Source organism: Coregonus lavaretus (assembly GCF_964263955.1).
Source record: "Coregonus lavaretus genome assembly, chromosome: 25".
NCBI lineage: Eukaryota > Metazoa > Chordata > Actinopteri > Salmoniformes > Salmonidae > Coregonus > Coregonus lavaretus.
This window is the reverse complement of record NC_140012.1, coordinates 11,605,936-11,628,803: the sequence shown is the minus strand read 5'-3', so window position 1 is coordinate 11,628,803 and position 22,868 is coordinate 11,605,936. Positions and strand designations below refer to the sequence as shown.

Here is a 22,868-nt window from a genome sequence, read left to right as displayed (position 1 = left end):
ATGTATATGGCCTTAAATGTAGGCCTGTATCATTCCGAGCGAGTCCCTGTACACTACAAGCAAGGACTTAATGTGAAATCGGCACCACTCCTGCACGGCGTCATTACAGCAGGATATCATTGGGTCCTATTCTTCTGCAATGATCTCATCCATCTTCTCAGTTGGAGTGTGTGCTTTTCTAATAACTCTCTCTCGGTCTTCCTCCACGCCAAAGACTTGTATAGCACTTGTCACCCTCATTTGTTTTAAGCCCCATCCCGGACAGAGACAGATAGAGGCGCTTAGTTGTCTTTACAGAAGATTTCCTGCCGCACCTCTGTTCCCTGTTTATCCCTTGTTCTTTTGGAGGGGACATGGGGGGGCTTGTATTATTATGGTTATTAATACCTGTATTCAGTCTTTTAATCTGCCCTATTTGTCACATGTGACTGTCTGACTGCACTGTTTAATCTGTGTATCCTTCAATCTGTCACGTCCCTGATTAGAAATTAATGAAGGCAAAAAGAGACACATTGTGCGCCCATTGAGGGGAATAGAAAGGAGAGGAAAGGGAGAACAAGCGTCACTCAATCGACAGCGTACCCCCCCCCCCCCCCCCCCCCCCCTATTTCTCTTCCTCCTCTCTTTGCGCTCTCTCCTTCTCTCTTGTTTAGCTGCCAGATGTAGCCCATATTTGCGGCGTTCCCTTAAACAGGCAGCGCAGCACGTGGGCTCTTTGCAGTGCCGCACCTGTGTAGTGTAATCTAGTCAGGAGTGCGTTGTTTACGCCGGATTGTTTGGTGTGTTTGAAAGCCCGTCTTTGATCCATGCAAAGATTCTTCACTCTCAATCTTTTTTTCACCCTAATGCAGTATCTGCTTACAGTTGGTGGCATCTTTTTGGGGGTTTGTTTGTTGGTGTGTTTTTTTCGTCTAACCCAAGGGACCAGGAAATGACAGTGACCACTGACGAGCTTGTCAGATGCCTTGTTGGCAATGTTTTCTAAGTGTGCGTTAATGTGTTTACGTCCACGATAGACGAGCAGCATTTAAAAGAGAGCGGTTTTATGAATATTGCATCTGCTGATTGGACTCCAGTAGCAGGATGTAGTGTGCTGCCTGGGATATTGTTGTGGGAGCTGGAATTAAAGTGATATAAGAGCCCAGCTTAGTTGTGAGACGAACATTTTGTCCATTCACCTGAACATATCCTGATGGAGTCCTTTATCAGAGGTCATTCATGAGTTGAAGATTCAATTAAGCCATTATTAAAGCAATTGTTAGAATTTTTATATCAAAATATTTACCTATGTTACCTATTGATCCATCCTCAGTTATCTCCTATCATAGTCATTAAACTCTCTAACTGTTTTAAAGTCACCATTGGCCTCATGGTGAAATCTCTCTGGCAACTGAGTTAGGAAGGATGCTTGTATCTTTGTAGTGACTGGGTGTATTGTAAAGTGTAATTAATAACTTCACCATGCTCAAGGGGATATTCAATGTCTGTTTTCTTTTATGTTAACCATCTACCAGTAGGTGCCCTTCTTTGCGAGGCATTGGAAAACCTCCCTGGTCTTTGTGTTTGAATCTGTGTTTGAAATTCACTGCTCGACTGAGGGGCCTTACAGATAATTGTATGCGTGGGGTACGGAGATGAGGTAGTTATTAATAAATATTTTTACTCCTGAACTTATTTAGGCTTGCCATAACAAAGTGGTTTAATACTTATTTACTCAACACATTTCAGCTTTTAATTTGTAATTAATTTCTAAAAATTTTGAAAAACATAATTCCACATTGGCATTTTGGGGTTATTATGTGTAGGCCAAGGGATGTGAATACTTTCTGAAGGCACTGTATATACAGTGATGCCTGAGACCAGCATATCCAGTGATTGACTTGGGATGGAAGAAGTGCAGGAGCTGTTCACCGAAATTCACAAATGACATTATGCTATAGAGACCTCCTGATTATTCACTGTTAACGGTTCATACACATTTTCCATGACTTCTAACCCAAATGTTCATGACTATTATTATAGTCTACATGAAAAAGTAAGCATTATTGACACTGGAAAGCTGCTGTGTCTGATTCCATGTAGACCTACCACCTCCTGCCGTTGTGCCCTTGATCAAGGCACTTAGCCCCCCACATAGAACTGCACTGTTAGTCACATGTTGTCAACATGTGGTCAACCCTCCATCTGGAGAGATCCTAGGTGTGCAGACTTTTTCAACATTACAACCAAATACTTTTGTCTTTATAAAATGATTCCCTCATTCAATAAATCAGAGATCAAATTGATAAGGTAGGCGACTTCAAAGCAGCGTATCTAACTAGACATGTTTATATATAAGGCTCAAATATTCATGTTTCGGGGGAGATCTATGCACAGCAAGTTAATTGTCAACAAGGCTATTCTTAGAATATGTTTAACGTTGTCGCAATTACATGGCTACTGTTTAATAGTAGGGAATCCCAGCTTTCCAACGGTGCAGATGTATTTAGGCTCTACAGTGCCCGTGGAAAGGCAACAATGTTTTGAATTGGCGATCTAGTTAGTCTGTCATTATTTTATACCTGCTGCTGAAATGTCCCGCTCTCTACTCGGGCGTCGGCCCACTCGCACTGGCACACACGCAGCACCACAGACATGCACTGAAGGGTCATTCCGATAATGGCTGATATGTAGTTTATTAATTGATTGATCATATTTAAAAGTGTGCTTTCATGAATTACGTTAACAACAATTATGAAACTAATTTCCATGACGTTTCATGGCCTTACAAACCCTAATTTGACAGCTTGGAGCAGTGCATCATGCCATTCAGGCTGGCACATTTTCAATCTGCGCAATATCAAAGAGCCTACTCACAGATTCACAGACTAGCGGCAAATACACTTGAACAAAGCGGAATCAGGAAATGAATGCCCAATCTCCATCGCTATTCAATGAAGATCCCACCTTCATTCCGCTTTGATCAACCTTTTTTGCCTCGGTTTGTGAATCTGGGCCAGCGATAGGCTACTTTGTTTTTATAGAGGAGCACTGAGATTATCGTAAATTGAGACAATATCCTTTCCCCCTCCCCCCAATACAATCTAAACTCTACTTTCCCCAAATAACTGTTCTTCTCTATGAAGTAACGATAGAAGCCAATGGACTACATGGACACTGAAAATAGCATTCTAATGGGGAAATATAGCATGTCTGTCAATAACTGTTCTGTGTGTGTGTGTGCATAGGGTATATGTTGGGCAGGAATGAGAATGGATGAGTAAGTCGATGGATGGGTGTAAATGCGTCTGCATTTTTCCCAGCCGAATCAGTTTGGTAGAGTTTGTGCATATATTATGACACCATTTTCTGTTTTGGACTTCGGTGAAGGTTTTTTCAGCTGTTCGGGCACACAACATTTTTCCTGGAGGCTAGCCGAAGTTCGGAGCCGAAGTCTACGTCCCTTTGTCGGTGATTGGTCAACAGTAGGGATTCTTCAATAAAGTCTTTGTTGTCATTCAGCGAGTGACAACTCGTTTTCATGCATATTTCTTTATTGAAAAATACTGCACCAAACATCTTAGTTAGATGTAAAATTGCACAACTAAGATCTCCTCGGCAAAAACGTCAAAATTAATGACAGATTTCTTGATTTCTACAGTTATCTTAGATCAATTCTAACTATTTTGAGGCTATGGCGTCTCAAAAATGACAAACGGTACTATTGCCACTTTTTTCTTGTTTCTCAAGCGAAGATCTTTTAAGGGAGTATGCAAGGACACTCCACTCGGTTGGGTTTGGCTTGGGAGAGGGAGAGAGAAGGAAGGATTTTTTTTATTTTTGTGATTTGCAAACCTGCTGTAAATTGAATGAGTTCTTTACAGATTAGGAGATGTCGAGTCATTATTATTCCTTGTCTGTCATTATAGCTAAGATTCAATAGTGGTTAGTGGTGAGAGTGGAGAGGAGCTCTATCCGAGGGATTGGGACGGGGTGATTGGGAGGGCATCAGAAACTTCTCTGAGGTATGTGTGGGGGCTCCACTCATCTCACTTCAGTCTCTTGGTGGACCCACTCTCCCCAAGTAGACCCCCACCAGCCACTATATTTTAATTTAATTTACAAGGTAATACAAACTGACCACAATACTTTAGTGGCAGTCTTTCTCCAATGTACAGTATGAACAATGAGATATTTCTGTATTTCATTTTCAATAAATGTGCAAAAATTTATAAAAACATGTTTTTACTTTGTCATTATGGGGTATTGTGTGTAGGAAAAAAAATTAATTAATGCTGTAACACAACAAAATGTGAAAAAAGTCAAGGGGTGTGAATACTTTCTGAAGGCACTGTATAAAATGGGTCATATCTTCCACTCTGGAAATTTGACGTGTTTGAAGAGTAAAAAGAAGCAAAACCAAAAAGGGTATTATTTTTCATGTTGAATAAATTAATGTGACATTTTTTATTTAAGAATCTAGACAGTCCTTATTTTAGAACACACTATAAGGAGTATAATGACACCAAGATATTGTCTGTATCATGTACGGTTCACGGATCATAGGGTCTTAAAAGAGGCATATGTCTAAAAAGGGCCTGAAATGGCCACTTTCATCATGATTTCCCCCCAAATGGTTTGTGATACAACTGTAAAAGGAATATCAAACAACCTTCTTCCCAATTTAAGTTTCTATGTGAGAATTGCCAGAACAGTATGAGATACCAAAAATATTTCAGGGCCTTCCTGACGTGGAGCCGCCCATATCTATTCTAAGAATATGGCATTAAATGAGGATTCATTGCTAGTGGTGGTGAAGCTGATAGTTCTGTCTGCACAGCTGATCCAGGCTCACTTTAGCCGTGCTAAGTAAGGTTTAACTAGGCCAGACATGGGTTTGGCCCAATGTTCTAAGGTTAGTGGGCTGGTTGAGCTGAAGCTAGCCTTCTGCTACAATAGCTTACACACACACACACACACACACAAACACCTCACACATACTGTGGGTCTTAACGTACACCTCAATGTCATATCCTCTTTAGCTGTGGACTAGACTATTGGGCAACAGTAGCAGAGTACTTAAGAAATGGACTTAAATCACTTGTTCAAGTTCGGGGCTTAGTGCTGTCATGTCTTTAAGTAAGGCATTTAGCTTGAACTTCTCTCAGAAAATGTTCAGTTAGGAATCAAAGGGAAGACAGGTGCATCCCAGGCACAGCATACCCATGCTAACCTGTACTGTGTTTCTCCTCTCTTTTTCATTCAGAACAAGTTGGCCAAGAGATCCTGGCTAACCTACACACTGACCGCGAGAAGATCCAGAGATCCAGAGATCGGGTGAGAACACTTGCACACACATGCAGGACACACACGCACACATACACCGGACATGAACCATTACCCTCATGATCTAATGAGTGTGTAAAGGTCTGTGCTAGAAGGACAATGGGATTGAAGAACAAAGGGCTGATGAAAACAAGGCATTGTAGTTGGAGGGATATTCACCACTTACACCGCTATGCTCACCAAAGCATTGTGTGTCCCATGTAAGATGATGTAAGACTGTCTAAGTGAACACACACAAACATATACACACACACACACACGTGGGCACACATGCATGAATGGACCCACACACTGACTGCATTAAGAACTGAGCATTAGACCTTGCGACTCTCTCTACCTCTCTCTCTCTCTCTCTCTCTCTCTCTCTTTTACTCTATCACTTTCACCTCCTCTCCTCTTATCTCTCTCACACATAGAGCATTAGACTTTGTGCCTCTCTCTCTCTCTCTCTCTCTCTCTCTCTCTCTCTCTCTCTCTCTCTCTCTCTGTCTGTCCCTCCCTATGTAGAGTCTTCCTCGCCTCCCTCATGTCCGCCCCCCAGACAGCCAGTCAGACAGACAGGTAGAGCAGAGAGAGCCCCAGCACGGTGAGGGGCCCCGCTCTGACGGCCCCTCTACGGAGAATGCTTTAAGATCACAACAGTGGCAGTGGGCCTCGCAGGCGATTTCAAAGGAAATCAAACATCTCCTTTCAAAAGGTCTGCCTGCCGTCTAAGGAGAATAATACCTCTCTTTCTCTCCCTCGTTTTCTCTTTCCCATGAGCCTGCACAGGCCCCCTCTTCCTTTTAAAGACAGTTTGTGGGTCTAAAAGAGGGAGGGGGAAAGAGAAGAAAATCATGATGTGAAGACACAGGATGGAAGGGTCGGTAAGCGTCTTTCTTGTATGAAAAAGACAGAGGATGAAGGAGTTTGGGGGGCATTGTTTAAGCATAAATACCGAGACACACACTTGCATTCACAAGCAGTGGTGCACACACACACACAGCAGGAGGCATGGCTTTTCCCTTCAGTCAAAGCAGGTGTGAAAGTTTATTCAAATGAGTTTTTCTGGTATTAATGGAGGTCGACAGCAGACACTTGAACTTGGGGGCAAAAGTAGATGTCCTTTTTTAACTTCACTCACTGAGCCCCGTCACCAATCCTCACAGTACATGGATTCCTTAAAGACTTAATTAGAATAGATTGTTTGCCTTATTGCCTCATCAATCTTAGGCTATATCTCATAAATGGGCCCTTTGATATGGCTGAGAGAGAGGGCGAGAGAGAGAATGAGAGAAAGCGAGAGTGTGAGATTGATTCCATAAGTGAGAGAAGGACAGAGTGAAGGAAAGAGTGTGAGATTGATTCAGAGAGAAAGAGAGTAGTATTTTGGGAGAAAGTGGGAAGTCTCTGGGGAGCGATCCATCCATGGTGTCATCAGGCGGCTATAGGGCTGGTGTCAGAGCCAGCAGCCAAACCCGCCCAAACCCACATCTGTCCCTGAGCCTGCTCAGCCTGGCAACCAGCACGGTCCTCAAAACAGCCTGCCAGAACAACCCTCACACGGAGAGAGGGAAAGAAAGAAGGAGAGATGGAGAAGAGAAAGAAAGGGATTGAGACGAGGGAAGGAGGAAGAGTGAGAATGTGTGAAAATCAAATATGGAGAAGAGGGACAGTGTGTGAAACATAATAAGTAACTTTACTACACACACAGTTTTGTATTGCTATTTGAGGACCAAATAATTTATTCCCATCCAAAATCATATTTTCCCTAACCTTAACCCTAAGCCTAAAACTATACCTAACCCTAACTCCTAACCCTAAACCTAACGGTAACTCCTAACCCTAACCTTAATTCTAACCCTAACCCTAAACCCTAAGCCTAAAATAGTGTTTCTGCTCGTAGGGGCCGGCAAAATGTCCCCACTTGTCAGAATTGTCCTTGTTTTACTATCCTTGTGAGGACTTCTGGTACCCACAAGGATAGTTACACACACACACAGACAAGTCTTATGTGGAAAGGCTCCTCGTACATAAATCACACACGTACATAAATCACACTTCTAGTGTCACAGACGCTGAAAACCAAAACATAAATGTGACCCCAAAGAGAGAGAATGAAAAAGCGAAATACTAAAGGATATTCATTATTGCGCATTGGACATCATAAGTACTGTTCAGTACAACATAGTACAGACGGCAGTAGTAGAGACATCACTCAATGTTGCTATTTACCTTGACCCCTTAGTTCTTTGTACGAAGCAAGCAGTTGTGAAAGATCTCAACAGGGAAATGTCAAACACAAATTGGGGGAAACAAGAACCAGTCACACTAATGCAAAGAGTAACACTTTGCAGATGGATCCGATTGTGCCATTAGTGTGTAGATGTGAAAGTAGGAATGCTCCGAAACCACAGCGAACATAAAGGCTACGATACTGCCCAATGTGTTCAGCTACTGGATGTTCTTCTGCCGCACACGTTTCTCTTTCATTTTAAACGCCCCTCTTTCATTCTCTGTTTATGTCTCTCTTTTATTTTATTTTTATTTTTTACTTTCTTACCCTTTTTTCTTCCCAGTTTTGTGATATCCAATTGGTAGTTACAGTCTTGTCTCATCGCTGCAACTCCCGTACGGACTCGGGAGAGGCGAAGGTCGAGAGCCATTCGTCCTCCAAAACACGACCCTGCCAAGCCGCACTGCTTCTTGACACACTGTTCGCTTAACCCGGAAGCCAGATGCACCAATGTGTCAGAGGAAACACCGTCCAACTGGCGACCGTGTCAGTGTGCATGCGCCCGGCCCGCCACAGGAGTCGCTAGAGCGCGATGGGACAAGGACATCCCGGCCGGCCAAACACTCCCCCCTAACCCGGACGACGCTGGGCCAATTGTGTGCCGCCCCATGGGTCTCCCGGTCGCAGCCGGCTGCGACACAGCCCGGGATCGAACCCGGATCTGTAGTGACGCCTCTAGCACTGCGATGCAGTGCCTTAGACCGCTGCGCCACTGAGGAGGCTGTTTATGTCTCTTTCTCAGAATCTTTTTCTGTCTCTCATTTTCTCCCAGTTTTATTCTCTGCATCTCTTTTTCTCTTTATCGCCCATATTCTTTCACAAAGTTTCTCTCCCAGTCTCACTCACCTCTCAATCACCACTGAGCTGTGTTCTATATGGACTGTATACGTCTTTATGTGTTACATCCGTGCTTTCTCTTTCTCCTCCTTCTAGCTGAGAGAGACCGATGCAAACCTGGGCAAGAGCTCCCGCATCCTAACGGGAATGCTGAGAAGGTAAGAGGCAGGTAGGGACCATGATTCTAATGCACCTCTCTACAGATGTCTTCACCTGTGTGCCTGTGTCATCAACCACATTCACATCCACTCATTTAGACCCAAGTACACTTGAGAAGGGCCTAATAGACAGTCATACAGTATACACAGGTGGCAAATACATGCATTATAAGCACATACGGAAACTCACGCGCACTCAAACCCACAACATCTTATTTATCCCAAATACATACTGTACTGTTGTCATCGGAATCCTAGTGAGTGGGAAAGTATGTCCATGTGTTTGAAGACTGTTGTCTTATAAACATACAGTGGGGAGAACAAGTATTTGATACACTGCCGATTTTGCAGGTTTTCCTACTTACAAAGCATGTAGAGGTCTGTCATTTTTATCATAGGTACACTTCAACTTTATCATAGGTACATTGTATGATTTTTAAGTAATTAATTTGCATTTTATTGCATGACATAAGTATTTGATACATCAGAAAAGCAGAACTTAATAGTTGGTACAGAAACCTTTGTTTGCAATTACAGAGATCATACGTTTCCTGTAGGTCTTGACCAGGTTTGCACACACTGCAGCAGGGATTTTGGCCCACTCCTCCATACAGACCTTCTCCAGATCTTTCAGGTTTCGGGGCTGTCGCTGGGCAATACGGACTTTCAGCTCCCTCCAAAGATTTTCTATTGGGTTCAGGTCTGGAGACTGGCTAGGCCACTCCAGGACCTTGAGATGCTTCTTACGGAGCCACTCCTTAGTTGCCCTGGCTGTGTGTTTCGGGTCGTTATCATGCTGGAAGACCCAGCCACGACCCATCTTCAATGCTCTTACTGAGGGAAGATCTCGCGATACATGGCCCCATCCATCCTCCCCTCAATACGGTGCAGTCGTCCTGTTCCCTTTGCAGAAAAGCATCCCCAAAGAATGATGTTTCCACCTCCATGCTTCACGGTTGGGATGGTGTTCTTGGGGTTGTACTCATCCTTCTTCTTCCTCCAAACACGGCGAGTGGAGTTTAGACCAAAAAGCTCAATTTTTGTCTCATCAGACCACATGACCTTCTCCCATTCCTCCTCTGGATCATCCAGATGGTCATTGGCAAACTTCAGACGGGCCTGGACATGCGCTGGCTTGAGCAGGGGGACCTTGCGTGCGCTGCAGGATTTTAATCCATGACGGCGTAGTGTGTTACTAATGGTTTTCTTTGAGACTGTGGTCCCATCTCTCTTCAGGTCATTGACCAGGTCCTGCCGTGTAGTTCTGGGCTGATCCCTCGCCTTCCTCATGATCATTGATGCCCCACCAGGTGAGATCTTGCATGAAGCCCCAGACCGAGGGTGATTGACCGTCATCTTGAACTTCTTCCATTTTCTAATAATTGCGCCAACAGTTGTTGCCTTCTCACCAAGCTGCTTGCCTATTGTCCTGTAGCCCATCCCAGCCTTGTGCAGGTCTACAATTTTATCCCTGATGTCCTTACACAGCTCTCTGGTCTTGGCCATTGTGGAGAGGTTGGAGTCTGTTTGATTGAGTGTGTGGACAGGTGTCTTTTATACAGGTAACGAGTTCAAACAGGTGCAGTTAATACAGGTAATGAGTGGAGAACAGGAGGGCTTCTTAAAGAAAAACTAACAGGTCTGTGAGAGCCGGAATTCTTACTGGTTGGTAGGTGATCAAATACTTATGTCATGCAATAAAATGCAAATTAATTACTTAAAAATCATACAATGTGATTTTCTGGATTTTTGTTTTAGATTCCGTCTCTCACTATGTAGAGGCCTATTACAGACCTCTACATGCTTTGTAAGTAGGAAAGCCTGCAAAATCAGCAGTGTATCAAATACTTGTTCTCCCCACTGTATGTGAATGCCCCATACACTGTTTGTAATGTAGATTACTCTTTTCTGCGGTAAACTATGGTATAGTTCCATCAATCTAATACAGAATGGTACTGTATAAGAGCTGTCCAACAACCAATACTGGATGCTTTTCGACGAACAAGAAAAACACAAGCTGTGTACACTCCGGCAATTTTCTAAATTGTCCGTAATTTTCACAAACACACATACCACCACCCCTAGCCAACTCGCTTTCTCTCTCTCTCTCTCTCTCTCTCTCTCTCTCTCTCTCTCTCTCCTTCTTTCTTCCTTACTCTTACACACATCCGTTCACTCACAAGCATACCACCCCCCACCCCCCACACTCTCACTCACACACACACACACTCAGCTTAATGTCTTGTCACATCTCCATTTTATAAAGTGCCTCTGCGCCTACCCCTGAGCCGTGACGCCACGGTTTTGTTTATTTTTTATTTTTTTATTTCCCAGTGTGGTTTTTGATTAAGAGTAATATGTAAATGACACCAGCTAAATGTAAAATCCCGGGGCTAGGAAGGAAGTGCCAATTGAAATAGATGCTTCAGTGCCTTTAGACAATCAGGGGAAGGGGCAGGCGGTATGGGAGCGCTTGCAGGGGCCCAGGCAGGGCTGTGACGCCGACTGTAACCAATATTTCTGCATAGGTCTCCGTTTTGTCAAGTCTGATTAGAGGAGGCCTGGGCTCGCCTGGTGTCACCCAGAGCTGTCCAGAAATCATTCATCATCATGCCCCCCCTCCCTTGTCCTCCCCCGCTGCCCCTCCTCCCCCTGCCGCCTCCACCCGGGTGCTAAAGTAAATAACACCCACTTATTTCAATATTATCATATTAATGTTAAAGTTCAGCTGTCACCTAATGGGAAGACTTAATCAAACGTAGCATTTAAGAGCGGTAGCGCCTGCCTAACGCGGCTCAGGCTCGCAGTTTTCTCTGGTTAGCCCCGACTCAAATCAGGATTTATTAGGGTCTTTCTAAAGCTGGGCGGCCCCCAGCCTCTTCCCAACCTCTGCCTTGCTTTCTGCTTCATGGGGCTTCCCATTCTTCTTTTGACACATACCAAGCATTTTTACTCCTCTTTCCTTTAGAGTTTAAATAAAATAAAGTATTTTGGTTGTACAATTTTGTTTACATTTTTCATCCCTGAAAGTCATTTATAACCAGAAAAGGGGACAGAGAAACAAAAGTGTCACAGGGCGTAGTTTTGATATTAAGACTGACTACCCTTTTTGTGAATTTCCCCATTCATTTCATTACTTGCTCCTGTAGGTTTCACGCATTTGATTAATGTTGTATTTTTATTAGTCAAGGAAATTGTTGCGCTGTTTGGGGTGTTTTGTGTTTTAAGCTTGCCAGTAGTTTGCGAAAGAGTTATAGTGTTATATGTAAATGAGGCCAGTAGGTGAACCTCTACTACTCTGCTCTGCAACTTCAGCTGTGCTGCACAAATTGGCTTCTGGTACTCATTTGCTACTCCTCTTTTCAACTCTTCTTTTTTAATACTGAAACTCTCTCTACCTTAACTGTTAGAGGGTGACTGACCTCGTATTGACCCTGTAAAACAACACATTTCACTGCACCTATCCGGTGTATGTGACAATAAAGCATATTGTTTTTATTGACTATTTAACGCTTTGAATGCAATATGTATAATGTAAGACTGAAAGTGCTTGGATATTAAAAAGTGAGTGAAAAAGGACAGGATTGCTCAGAGAGAGAGAGAGAGAGTAAGATAACATTGTATACTGTGTCCATAATAAGTATATAGGTTGTATGTTGGGAGCTTTTGGGAAAGAGCACAGTTAGAAAGATATGGCATATAGAAGCAAACCGGATGGACATCATGAAAATGATCGGAGAGGTTGAGAGTAGAAGAAGTTCAGGAGCAAAAACAAATAAAATATAATTATTGTAAAATTGACTGTGTCCATAAGGTGTAGATAGTAAGTATAGGCTGGAAGTAGAGGCCTGGGCATTGTTGTTCACTAATTTACCCCAAGTAGGGAAAGGATGGCGGGGTTGAAAAGTAATAAAGGGGAGTATATATATAAAAAACATGGGGGATTGGAAGTGATGCAGACAATTACATTGATGGAAGTTACAATCTATCTGCAATATTAAGCTGATCTACCCCCAAGAATAAAAAAATAAATAATAATAATTAAAAAAAGATAACATCGTATTGGATTTAAGTTGAGACATTGGTCTTGTCACCTCTCCTTCTCTGTTTCTCCTGGTTGAGCCAGAGGAGAGGAGAGCCACTATGAATGCTGGATATCACTCCAGCTGCGCATCAAAGAGAAAGATACTGAGAAAGAAACATCACTTCTCTAAGAAATACTCTAAGATCAACACATCTGAGTTAGTTGTTGGTCTAGTGACACATGAAACAGTATTTCTTTAACAATATAATTTAATGTTAATAATTGGTTGAAATGAAGCCCTGATTCTACAGTAGATCCCCAGGACTGGAGTTGAAAAAACCCTGTCCTATGCTAGTCCTCCTCTACAGCACATGCACTGCCATGTCATAGTCCCTCAATTACTTAGCCTAGTGTCGGCTGGTGGAGGGCTTCTTCCTCTGCACATATTTTAAATTATTAATCCAATCATCTGGGGTCCTGAGGGTTTTAATGATATTGTCATGGTCATGGTGATCTCATTACGTTTTAATGCTAATGCCTGTTAAAGGATTTTTTTTGGGGGGGGAAGTAATAATATCAATGATGCTCATCGGGAGTTAAGCGGTATGAAATTGATAATGCACAATTAGAACATTCCCTGTTATTAATGGCCACTTGAGCTAGCATGCTGCAGTTCTTTTCAATGACGAGCTGTCAGGGGATCTGCAAATGTTGCATTAAGAGGTATTCAGGAATAGTAATACATGATTGAGTCATCAACCCATATCAATCAAGTCATATCAATAAACTTGCTGAATCATATCAATTCATTAAGAGGAAATTGCACACTGCATATTATCTAAATGACATGTTGTCAGATGGAAGCTAGACCTTCCCATGCTAGACCTTGGGAAGAGGAATGCTGGCAGTAGGATGTAGTGTCTCTGTGTTTTTAAGTCTTTGTTGGTGGTACCACTGTCCTGTGAGGGGTGTAAGGATGTGCTGGTGGTGGAAGCCATGCCTGATTAGTGGAGCCACAGGCCCCAGCTCTCTCCTCAGTTACCTCAGTGCCATGGGGCCCTGACATTACAGCCCTCACACTGCGGTCACAAAATGGCTCCCATGACTTTGCCCAACAGAGGTGGACTGTCTGTGGTGGGAACGGAGCCGACTCCTGCTGCTACTGCAATCATGTCCAGCATCTCCTCCCAGCCACAGCACACAGCAGAAAAGAGCGGTCGCAGAGTTAAGATGCAGCTCCAGACCCAGTTATGACCACTGGGGTTCTGGATGGTTCTGGGAAGGTGAGGGTGGATGGGGGGCAGTGTGAAGGGCAAGGGTGGGTGGGGGCAGGGTAGGAGGGGTTGGTCTTCTTCTCGCTGGCGGCTGATCCCGCATGCAGGTGGTCGATTCAGTCACCAAGCAGATCAAAAAGTCAAACCCCTGGGTGGACCTCTCTTTGAAATGGGAATGGGGCTGAGATATCAGACAGAAAACATAAGCAAGCCCCAGCCGCAGAAGGGCTCCATATTCATGGCGGTAGCAGGGCTGGCAGTGGCAGGCAGGGGCCCCAGCCTTCAGAGGAGGGCTCTGATCGTTCTGGACACTGATTAAGAGATCAGCACTTGGCCTGGTGCTAGGACGCTAGACCCAGCATGCTAACTCCCTTCAGCTCCAGAGAACCCACCAATGACCAACGGTGTGCAAGTGCAGCGCACCTTAGCCCATTCTCTAACTTGCTCCATCTTGGCCAATATTCTATACTAGTATTATACTGAATGCTATACTACACTAGTAGCCCTCAACCTGGGCTCACTTGAGCCAGGGCTTATTCACTGCAAACTGCACTACCAGTGCTGCGGTAGAGCTAACAACTCTGTTCAGGCTAACATTAATCCTGACAAGTATAACCTTATGTGCATATGACCATCGAGTACATCCCATTTGTTTATGCAACGTCCAAACAATTCTTATTATTGCTAGTACATACAATGATAGTTAAAGAAACCCGACCTTATTAGGACATTTTGTCCACACGTTCACGTCTTCACACCCCCTCCCTTCTGGAAAGCAGCGGGAGCCAGGCCTCTCTCCCTTTTGATTCACTGGAAAGTGGAGATGCAACGATGGGCTTTCGAACAGGGAAGAGGAGAAAGAGAAAAGAGCGTGGCTGCGTTCGTTCGTGTTTGCCAGTCCCATTAAAGCGACATTTGCAAACAATGTCAGGAGGGAAGGAGATCAAAGAGCGCCGCCTCAGAAAGCGCTGGGAGTAGGGGGGCTCTGATGTCCTGAAGATCTCCAAATTTAGACCCTTTCCACCAGTATTGGCTGAGTTTCTCTCTTTCCCAGTGCTGGAATATTAACTATGTGATATGTAGGTCATATAATTAATGGAATTCAGCTCCACCAGTGGGCTGTGGCTGGATGCAAATGGAAGGGAGTCTTGGGGGCCCTCTTGAAGTCTTGTTGTGAAGTCGAACAAAAATATTTGATATTATTTTTAATTGAAGCTGAAAGATAGAACAAATTATAGTTCAGTGTGTGTTTTTCTTTCCCTTCTCGTTCCTCCACTTTGGTCCTTTTTTCCTGTTCTTTTATTTATTTGGTTTGCCTTTTTGGAGGAGGAGCAGAGGAAAAGCCTTGTTAGGATGCGAGAGTCAGGGGAGTGAGAGGGAGGCTTGGGTGGAGCAGTGGCGGAGGGGGCAAGGCATCTTCTCCCACTCACGTGCACTCCCACACACACAGGAACTGCACACATAGCCTAATGTACACACACACACACACACACAAAATCCCTCACTAGAACTTGCACGATCAGTCTGTTTCATTTTCTGCTGTGTGAAGGTGATAACCTGCTATCGGGTTTTCACCCACTTGTGCACCATATTACCTATGAACAATAATTATTATATTTTGTGAAAGACATATCATTGATTTCCTGTTCCTGTCTCTTAAGCATTCTGATTATACTGTAGCCTGAGCTCTCGCACTGCCTACCCAGGTCCAGCACACCAGGGTAGACTTTACTAGCATCTCTGCATCCCTACCAACTCCTTCCAAAAGCTGCAGGCTGTGGTCTGAGTCACCACACACAAGTTCCTAGCACCAAGAGTAGGTCTGCCATTGGACCTCACTTGTCCGCTACGCATCTGATGATGTGATGTTCACCTCTTCCAACTCTGACTATCTGAATCACGTCAGCTTTGTTTTAGCCAACAAGTATTTTTATTAGCCTGCTCATTAGAAAGAGTCACATCCACATGGTGACCGTTGGTCGAATGTCAAACAAAGTTGATTTTTGATCAGTCGGAATAGGTTTGGTTTGGTTGAGATGGTTTAAAGCAACATGTTTGATAAAAGGTCATGCAAAAACATATTTTCCCTGTTTTATATTGGGTAACATTTCCAGTTGAACTCATTTATGCAAGCCAGAGAGGCTGGAATTAGCCATAGCCTAGCGCATATTGCCTGTCCCGAGAGTGGTGGACCAATCCCAACGGATACCTCTCTGATCTGTTCTCCGTGTTGCGGCGGATAATTTGTACTCCGTTCCCTCTCGTCTCTCAATTTATTCAGCATGGCTGATATCACTTTGGCGTTTGCTTCTCCTCCCTCTGGGTAGGCCTATCTGCTCCCTCTGTGAACTTCTCGTGTTTTCCTCTTCTCTTTTCCTGGCAAACGAGTGAAGTGCCAAAGCGTGAATCGTAGCTGGCTACCTCTTTCGCCCATCTCTGGTGAAGGCAGCTGGCTTTTGTTAGTGTGTGTTTGCGGTACATGAGCGTTCAGTAGGGGATACAGCGGTACAGTAGGGATAGCATTTTAGAGCTCAGTGCCAAGTGTCCAATGCTGAAAGACTTTATGAGAGCAGACCTCTGTGGATTGGAGACCTTTATCTAGACTAGATCCGTGTACAGAGGGGCTTCATCACCAATCCACACAAATACGTTGATTGTATAGCTATGGAAGCAATGGCAGACTGGGAGGAGCTCCAGCTAGTGTCAAGCACAGAGATAGTCGGTGCTGCTCAGTACACTTTTTAAAATACTGTAGAAATGGGCAGTATCAGTGTATTCCACCACAGCATTCCTCTTTGAGTTTGTAGAGTTGTAAGTGGACCTACTAGCTGGCAGTAAACTTTTGTTGTGAGAAACAATAGCTTATCCATGTACCTGAAGGCTTTTTTTTTTTGTTCTTTTATAGTACATTCAGTCTAGTGAGATAGGTATGTGTGTGTGTATTTACGCACACGCATGTGTGTGTCTGGCTGCTGGGACAATTACAGGGTGCGCCTGAGCCTCATTACCAGCCGCTCCGAGCCAAACAAGCAGCACTGCCACCTATCTCTCTCTCTCGCTCTCTCTCTCTCTCTCTCTCTCTCTCTCTCTCTCTCTCTCTCTCTCTCTCTCTCTCTCTCTCTCTCTCTCTCTCTCTCTCTCTCTCTCTCTCTCTCTCTCTCTCTCTCTCTCTCTCTCTCTCTCTCTCTCTCTCTCTCTCTCTCTCTCTCTTCCTCCACCTCTCCCATTAAAGAGTGCTGATGGGATGCTTTTGGGGAAAGGAGAGAGACACAAACAAGCCTGGGCTGCAGAGAACGGGGTTGTTTACAAGGGCAAAGATGGGCTCATGTTTTATATAAGGAATGCCTTTGTCTATTGAGGGAAGAGACTGTTTACTGACTAGCTCTGGCTTTCTCTTCTCTCCATTATTATCTGTACCACACCTATAGTTGCAATGCCTCTAGGACTTAATGGAGGTCAGATACTGCTTGTGTTGTCTGTCTAGGTGTTGTTGAGATATTTCACTTACTATATATACAGTGCTAATATGTGATATCAGTCTAATATGTGATATCCGTCTAATATGTGATATGTCATTTCCCTACTTTTGGATTGTCTTGGAAGTTTCCTGTAAGTTGCCGAAGTTTGCAGTCTTGTGCAATACTTAAAATGTATTTCAATTCCAGATAAGGTAAGTGCTGCACATGGCAATGTAACCTTTTAAAGACGATGAGCAGATACTGTCAACATGTGTTGTTGTTTTTATCGCACTGCTTTGCTTTATCTTGGCCAGGTCGCAGTTGTAAATGAGAACTTGTTCTCAACTGGCTTACCTGGTTAAATAAAAAATATAAAAATAAAAAAACAATGGAGTATACTGCCATAGCAGCCTATCAATCAACTAGTTTTCCACCCTGGAACAGGGACTTTTACTGTCATCCTTTTCCCAACACCCTGAGGTCAACCCCGTATGACATTGAGGTGATGGTTTATTCGCCCTCTCTGGTTGTGTTCCGGTTGAGGCGCTTTTCCCCCCCGACATCGACAGGCCGTTCCAACGAGCTGACTGGAGATCAGTGGCGCCTCCCCCCTTGAAGTGGCTCCAGGTGTCACTCCAAGGGTACCCACCCTGTTTGATCTGCCGTCGAGCGCCTGTCGGGCTGCGGCACCCTCTGATTCGCCCGTCAGACGTCCAAAAGTTCTGCCACTACTTTTGAGTAATGGCAAGGGAAGCTTGGTGGCAGTGGTATTGATGTGTAGTGGTGACAGTTAGGGGGAACTGGTCTGAATGCTGGTTTGAATACTTAACTCTTGAGAGTAGCCACTGGGGAAAGCCTTCATTCCCATCACACAGCATGAAGGTGTGACTCCATATGGTTCTCCAGACCCAGACAAAACACAAAACAGCTACAACACCAAAAATAAGACAAAAGAAACATACAAAAACAGATTGATGCAGTGATCTTATTCGAAGCCTTGTTTTACGAAGTACAAAAAACACACACTCCTCAAACATCTTAGATGCTGTCCAAAGGAGGTCCCTGCCTTCTGGAGAAATGAAAGAAGTGCTAGTATGCAGAAGAGGAAACGGATCAAACGAAAAGGAGGGAATGTTGTGTGGATATCTGTGCAGACACAGACATCTGCAATTCATTTCTTTCATTCCCTGTTTCCTTCATTCCTGTCTTTTCCACCTACTGTTTTTGCTGAAATTACAGGTGAGTGCCCAGACTGTGGCGGGCCCTTCCTTTCGTCAGGAGAAAGAAAGAGATAGATAGAGAAAAAAAGAAAAAGTAGAGAGACTCTTCTCGTTGTTGTTTGTGGAGCCCACTCTCCCTTTACGTGGCTCGTGATAACTTATTCAGCGCGGCCTATTCATCCAGGGGTTGAGCGCGGGCGTCCGTCAAGAGGTATATAATGAGGCGACACGGAGAAGCTCCTCTCCCTTCGCCTGGGTCCCCCCCCCCCCCCCCCCTTCCTCTCCTCCTCCACCCTCCCAGCCTACCGTTTTCAACCAATTTAAATAGATAATAGGGGGCCTTCTTCTGGACATTTTGAAGCAATTAGAACCTATCACACTGTTCCTCCCCTGGCTGTCGTCCCTGCCAGCATGCCATTGTGTGTGTGTGTGTGTGTGTGTTTACATCTGGGCACTGCGCTCCTCTAAACAGCTGCCTCAGAGAATGCAGAATGCCACTGCAGACGTGGACACTGGTATACATGTGAAAGAGAGAGGCCTGGTTCGTCGCCATGTTTTAGAGCCATACAGACTCTAGCCCACTCGAGCATGTTGGGTTGGGAAGAATACCATGCTTTGGCATGCCAGGACATGCCATCACTGTGCCATGCCAAGCTGTTCTGTGCTGGGGTGTTTTAGCCTGTCTTAGTCCGTAGTGCAATGGCTGCCAGGATGAAACTGCTGTAGCCAAATGGCCTAACTTCCTTTCACTCTATCTTTCTATAACAGTCTTTCATCTACCCCTCCCTCTTACTGTATATGGGCACATTGGTTTCTGGTGACTGAAAAGGGGATCAATTCTTGACCTTACATTTCTGGTACAGGGAGACTTGGTACCGGAGCTCAGATGTTTTCTTTAGCCCCCAACTTTCCCAATTTGTTTTACTCATTTTACAAATTCTCAGTGAGCGTTTATGTACTTTAAATATTCTGCCCTTTGCCGTGTCATTGAATAATGCATTGGATCACCACTACTCTCTAGCCTTTAATGTTGTAGTGCCCTCTTAATGGGAATAAGGCATTGTGTGTTTGATAGTTCAGATTTACTGCATTTACTGATAAAGCTTTCAGTCAAATGAATAGACAAATACAATATCTGTTGACTTATCAGATTATGGAAGACTAGAGTGAATGTCTATCATATCTTTGAGGGGGATCCTTATGTAGTGTTTGTAGACAATTGCATTGATAAAATACATGAAGAAACATCACCTTAGACTATGTTTTTTGACATCTGGTTGGATGGTTAAGCTGAAGCTTTGCTGTTGTTGTTGCATCTCTGATCTGTCTTTGGCTGGGTGTAAAAGCGTGAAATATTTACAAAATAGTGAAATTCATTTCCCCCCCCCCTTTATATTCCTTCTCTTCTATCCTTTCAATAACATCTCCCTGTCTTGTCTGTCTGTCTCTGCCTCTCTCCTAACCCACCCTAGCAGACCCCCATCTTGGAGTGTGTTTCGAGAAGGGGGGGTATGAAGAACACAATGCAAGCCTGCTCATTTTGAGATGTTGACACTCTCGTGTTGCAGATAGCATAAAATATTCCCTTTATCACAATGGAAGGAACAATAAAAACAGGACCACATTTTGAAGAAGCTGAAGAGGTTGCAGCGTCACTCCCATCAAGACTGGGCTTTGTTGGCTGTGGAGAGTTGAGAGGGGCTCCCATTATGACACTTCTCAAGAGTTTCAGTCCCTCGTTTTGGAAAGCTTCCAACCTTGAGAGCTTTTATGATTAACACAGTGATGGCGTATTGGGGACGATCGAGGTCTGAAAAATAGACCGACAGAAGAGAAGACTCCTATCGCTATTCGCTGTTCACTTGCTTTGTAGGGACTTGTGTAATCCATATTGTCCATATCCTTATTGTATATACTGTATGTATATTGTAATTCCTCTGTCTATATTCTGTCTGTATATTTTATGTATTGCTGGCAGCACCATTTCACCAAGTCAAATTCCAGGTACTGTATATGCAAATGTACTTTGAATAAAGGTGATTCTGATTATAATTGCAACCAACCGAGGAAAGAAGTTAGCACACGCCAAGAGTTCCACAAGTACTTTGGAGAAAACACTTGCTTTTATAGATGGTTTTTCTTTTTAACACCACAGCAACAAGGTGATGTTGGTCTAATAAGGCTGGAGGATTGTCTTTGTCATTTTTCTATCTAGTGTTAAATCCCTCCATTCAGGACCCACTGCTGTGAAAATCCACTACACCTCTAAAAGTGTGATCTGGAAATCCATTAGTGCAGGCCATACAATCGGATGACCAGCTTCACATTTCTCAAAAAATATATGAATTGTGAACAATACAAGGAAAAATATGAGCTGTAGCCTTCCTTTTGGTTTATGACGCTGCAAAACGTATTTTGTAGATACTTTAAGTTGATTTGGGCATTCAATTTATGGGACATTGCACCTCAATAGATGCTAGTCATCCTGCACAGTAAACACTTCTAAGGTAAGATAATGACCAAACAAGAAAATAATTTGTGTGCTTGCTTCAGTGTCAAAAAAATATTTGCATGGTATTGGGAGATGTGTTTAATTTAGAATTCAAGCTGAATATAAGCTAAAGCAGTTCAATATACACTGAACAAAAATATAAACTCGACATGTAAAGTGTTGGTCCAATGTTTCATGAGCTGAAATAAAAAATGACAGAACTATGCCTCTGAAATGCTCACCTCAATTAAACAAATAATTAATCAGTTTAACAGTTAATAACCTTTGTATGGTCCTATCTGTAATTAATTTAATCCCAGCCTTAGTATTAAATTGTTCTTCATCTGTATTGTATGTAAGCCATTGGACCTACATACCTCTTGCCTCTATAGAAATCATACAGTGTGAACGAATCAGTGTAGGCCTCACTCAGGTCCTCCTCAGTAAATCACAGCAAAGTGTCTTGGACTCTTTGACCCACATCAGCGTGGTCAACGACCCTTCAGGAAGTGACTGATGTCCAGGCTGGACAGGGTTCATGACATCATATTCGCTTGATGACACATCTGTGGAAAGCAGCTATTGGGCGATATTTTGTTGTTATTTTATACCCCCAGCACAAAACCTATGGTGTACACAGTGGGGAGAACAAGTATTTGATACACTGCCGATTTTGCAGGTTTTCCTACTTACAAAGCATGTAGAGGTCTGTAATTTTTATCATAGGTACACTTCAACTGTGAGAGACGGAATCCAAAAATCCAGAAAATCACATTGTATGATTTTTAAGTAATTCATTTGCATTTTATTGCATGACATAAGTATTTGATACAGTGAGGGAAAAAAGTATTTGATCCCCTGCTGATTTTGTACGTTTGTCCACTGACAAAGAAATGATCAGTCTATATTTTTAATGGTAGGTTTATTTGAACAGTGAGAGACAGAATAACAACCAAAAAATCCAGAAAAACGCATGTCAAAAATGTTATGAATTGATTTGCATTTTAATGAGGGAGGTAGCTTAGTGAGTAAGAGCGTTGTGCCAGTAACCGAAAGGTCGCTGGTTCTAATCCCCCAGCCGACTAGTTGAAAAATCTGTCGATGTGCCCTTAAGCAAGGCACTTAACCCTAATTGCTCATGTAAGTCGCTCTGGATAAGAGCGTCTGCTAAATGACTGAAATGTAAAAAATGAAATGTAAATAAGTATTTGACCCCCTCTCAATCAGAAAGATTTCTGGCTCCCAGGTGTCTTTTATACAGGTAACGAGCTGAGATTAGGTGCACACTCTTAAAGGGAGTGCTCCTAATCTCAGCGTGTTACCTGTATAAAAGACACCTGTCCACAGAAGCAATCAATCAATCATATTCCAAACTCTCCACCATGGTCAAGACCAAAGAGCTCTCCAAGGATGTCAGGGACAAGATTGTAGGCCTACACGAGGCTGGAATGGGCTACAAGAAGGTGACAACAGTTGGTGCGATTATTCGCAAATGGAAGAAACACAAAATAACTGTCAATCTCCCTCGGCCTGGGGCTCCATGCAAGATCTCACCTCGTGGAGTTGCAATGATCATGAGAACGGAGAGGAATCAGCCCAGAACTACACGGGAGGATTTTGTCAATGATCTCAAGGCAGCTGGGACCATAGTCACCAAGAAAACAATTTGTAACACACTACGCCGTGAAGGACTGAAATCCTGCAGTGCCCGCAAGGTGCTCTGCTCAAGAAAGCACATATACATGCCCATCTGAAGTTTTCCAATGAACATCTGAATGATTCAGAGGAGAACTGGGTGAAAGTGTT

At 43.6% G+C, this 22,868-nt stretch overlaps 1 protein-coding gene across 2 annotated transcripts in view; it reads left to right on the top strand.

Annotated features, from left to right (window-relative positions):
- LOC311100671 (vesicle transport through interaction with t-SNAREs homolog 1A-like) overlaps positions 1–22,868 on the top strand; it is a 184,895-nt gene that overhangs the window by 124,791 nt on the left and 37,236 nt on the right. The window contains exons 6-7 of one of the 2 annotated variants that reach the window (XM_084141608.1): positions 5,246–5,316; positions 8,534–8,595. In XM_084141608.1, coding sequence (XP_083997734.1) covers positions 5,246–5,316; positions 8,534–8,595 — 133 coding nt within the window. Of the gene's footprint in view, positions 1–5,245; positions 5,317–8,533; positions 8,607–22,868 lie in introns of both variants that reach the window. The other variant, XM_084141609.1, reaches the window with a different exon arrangement.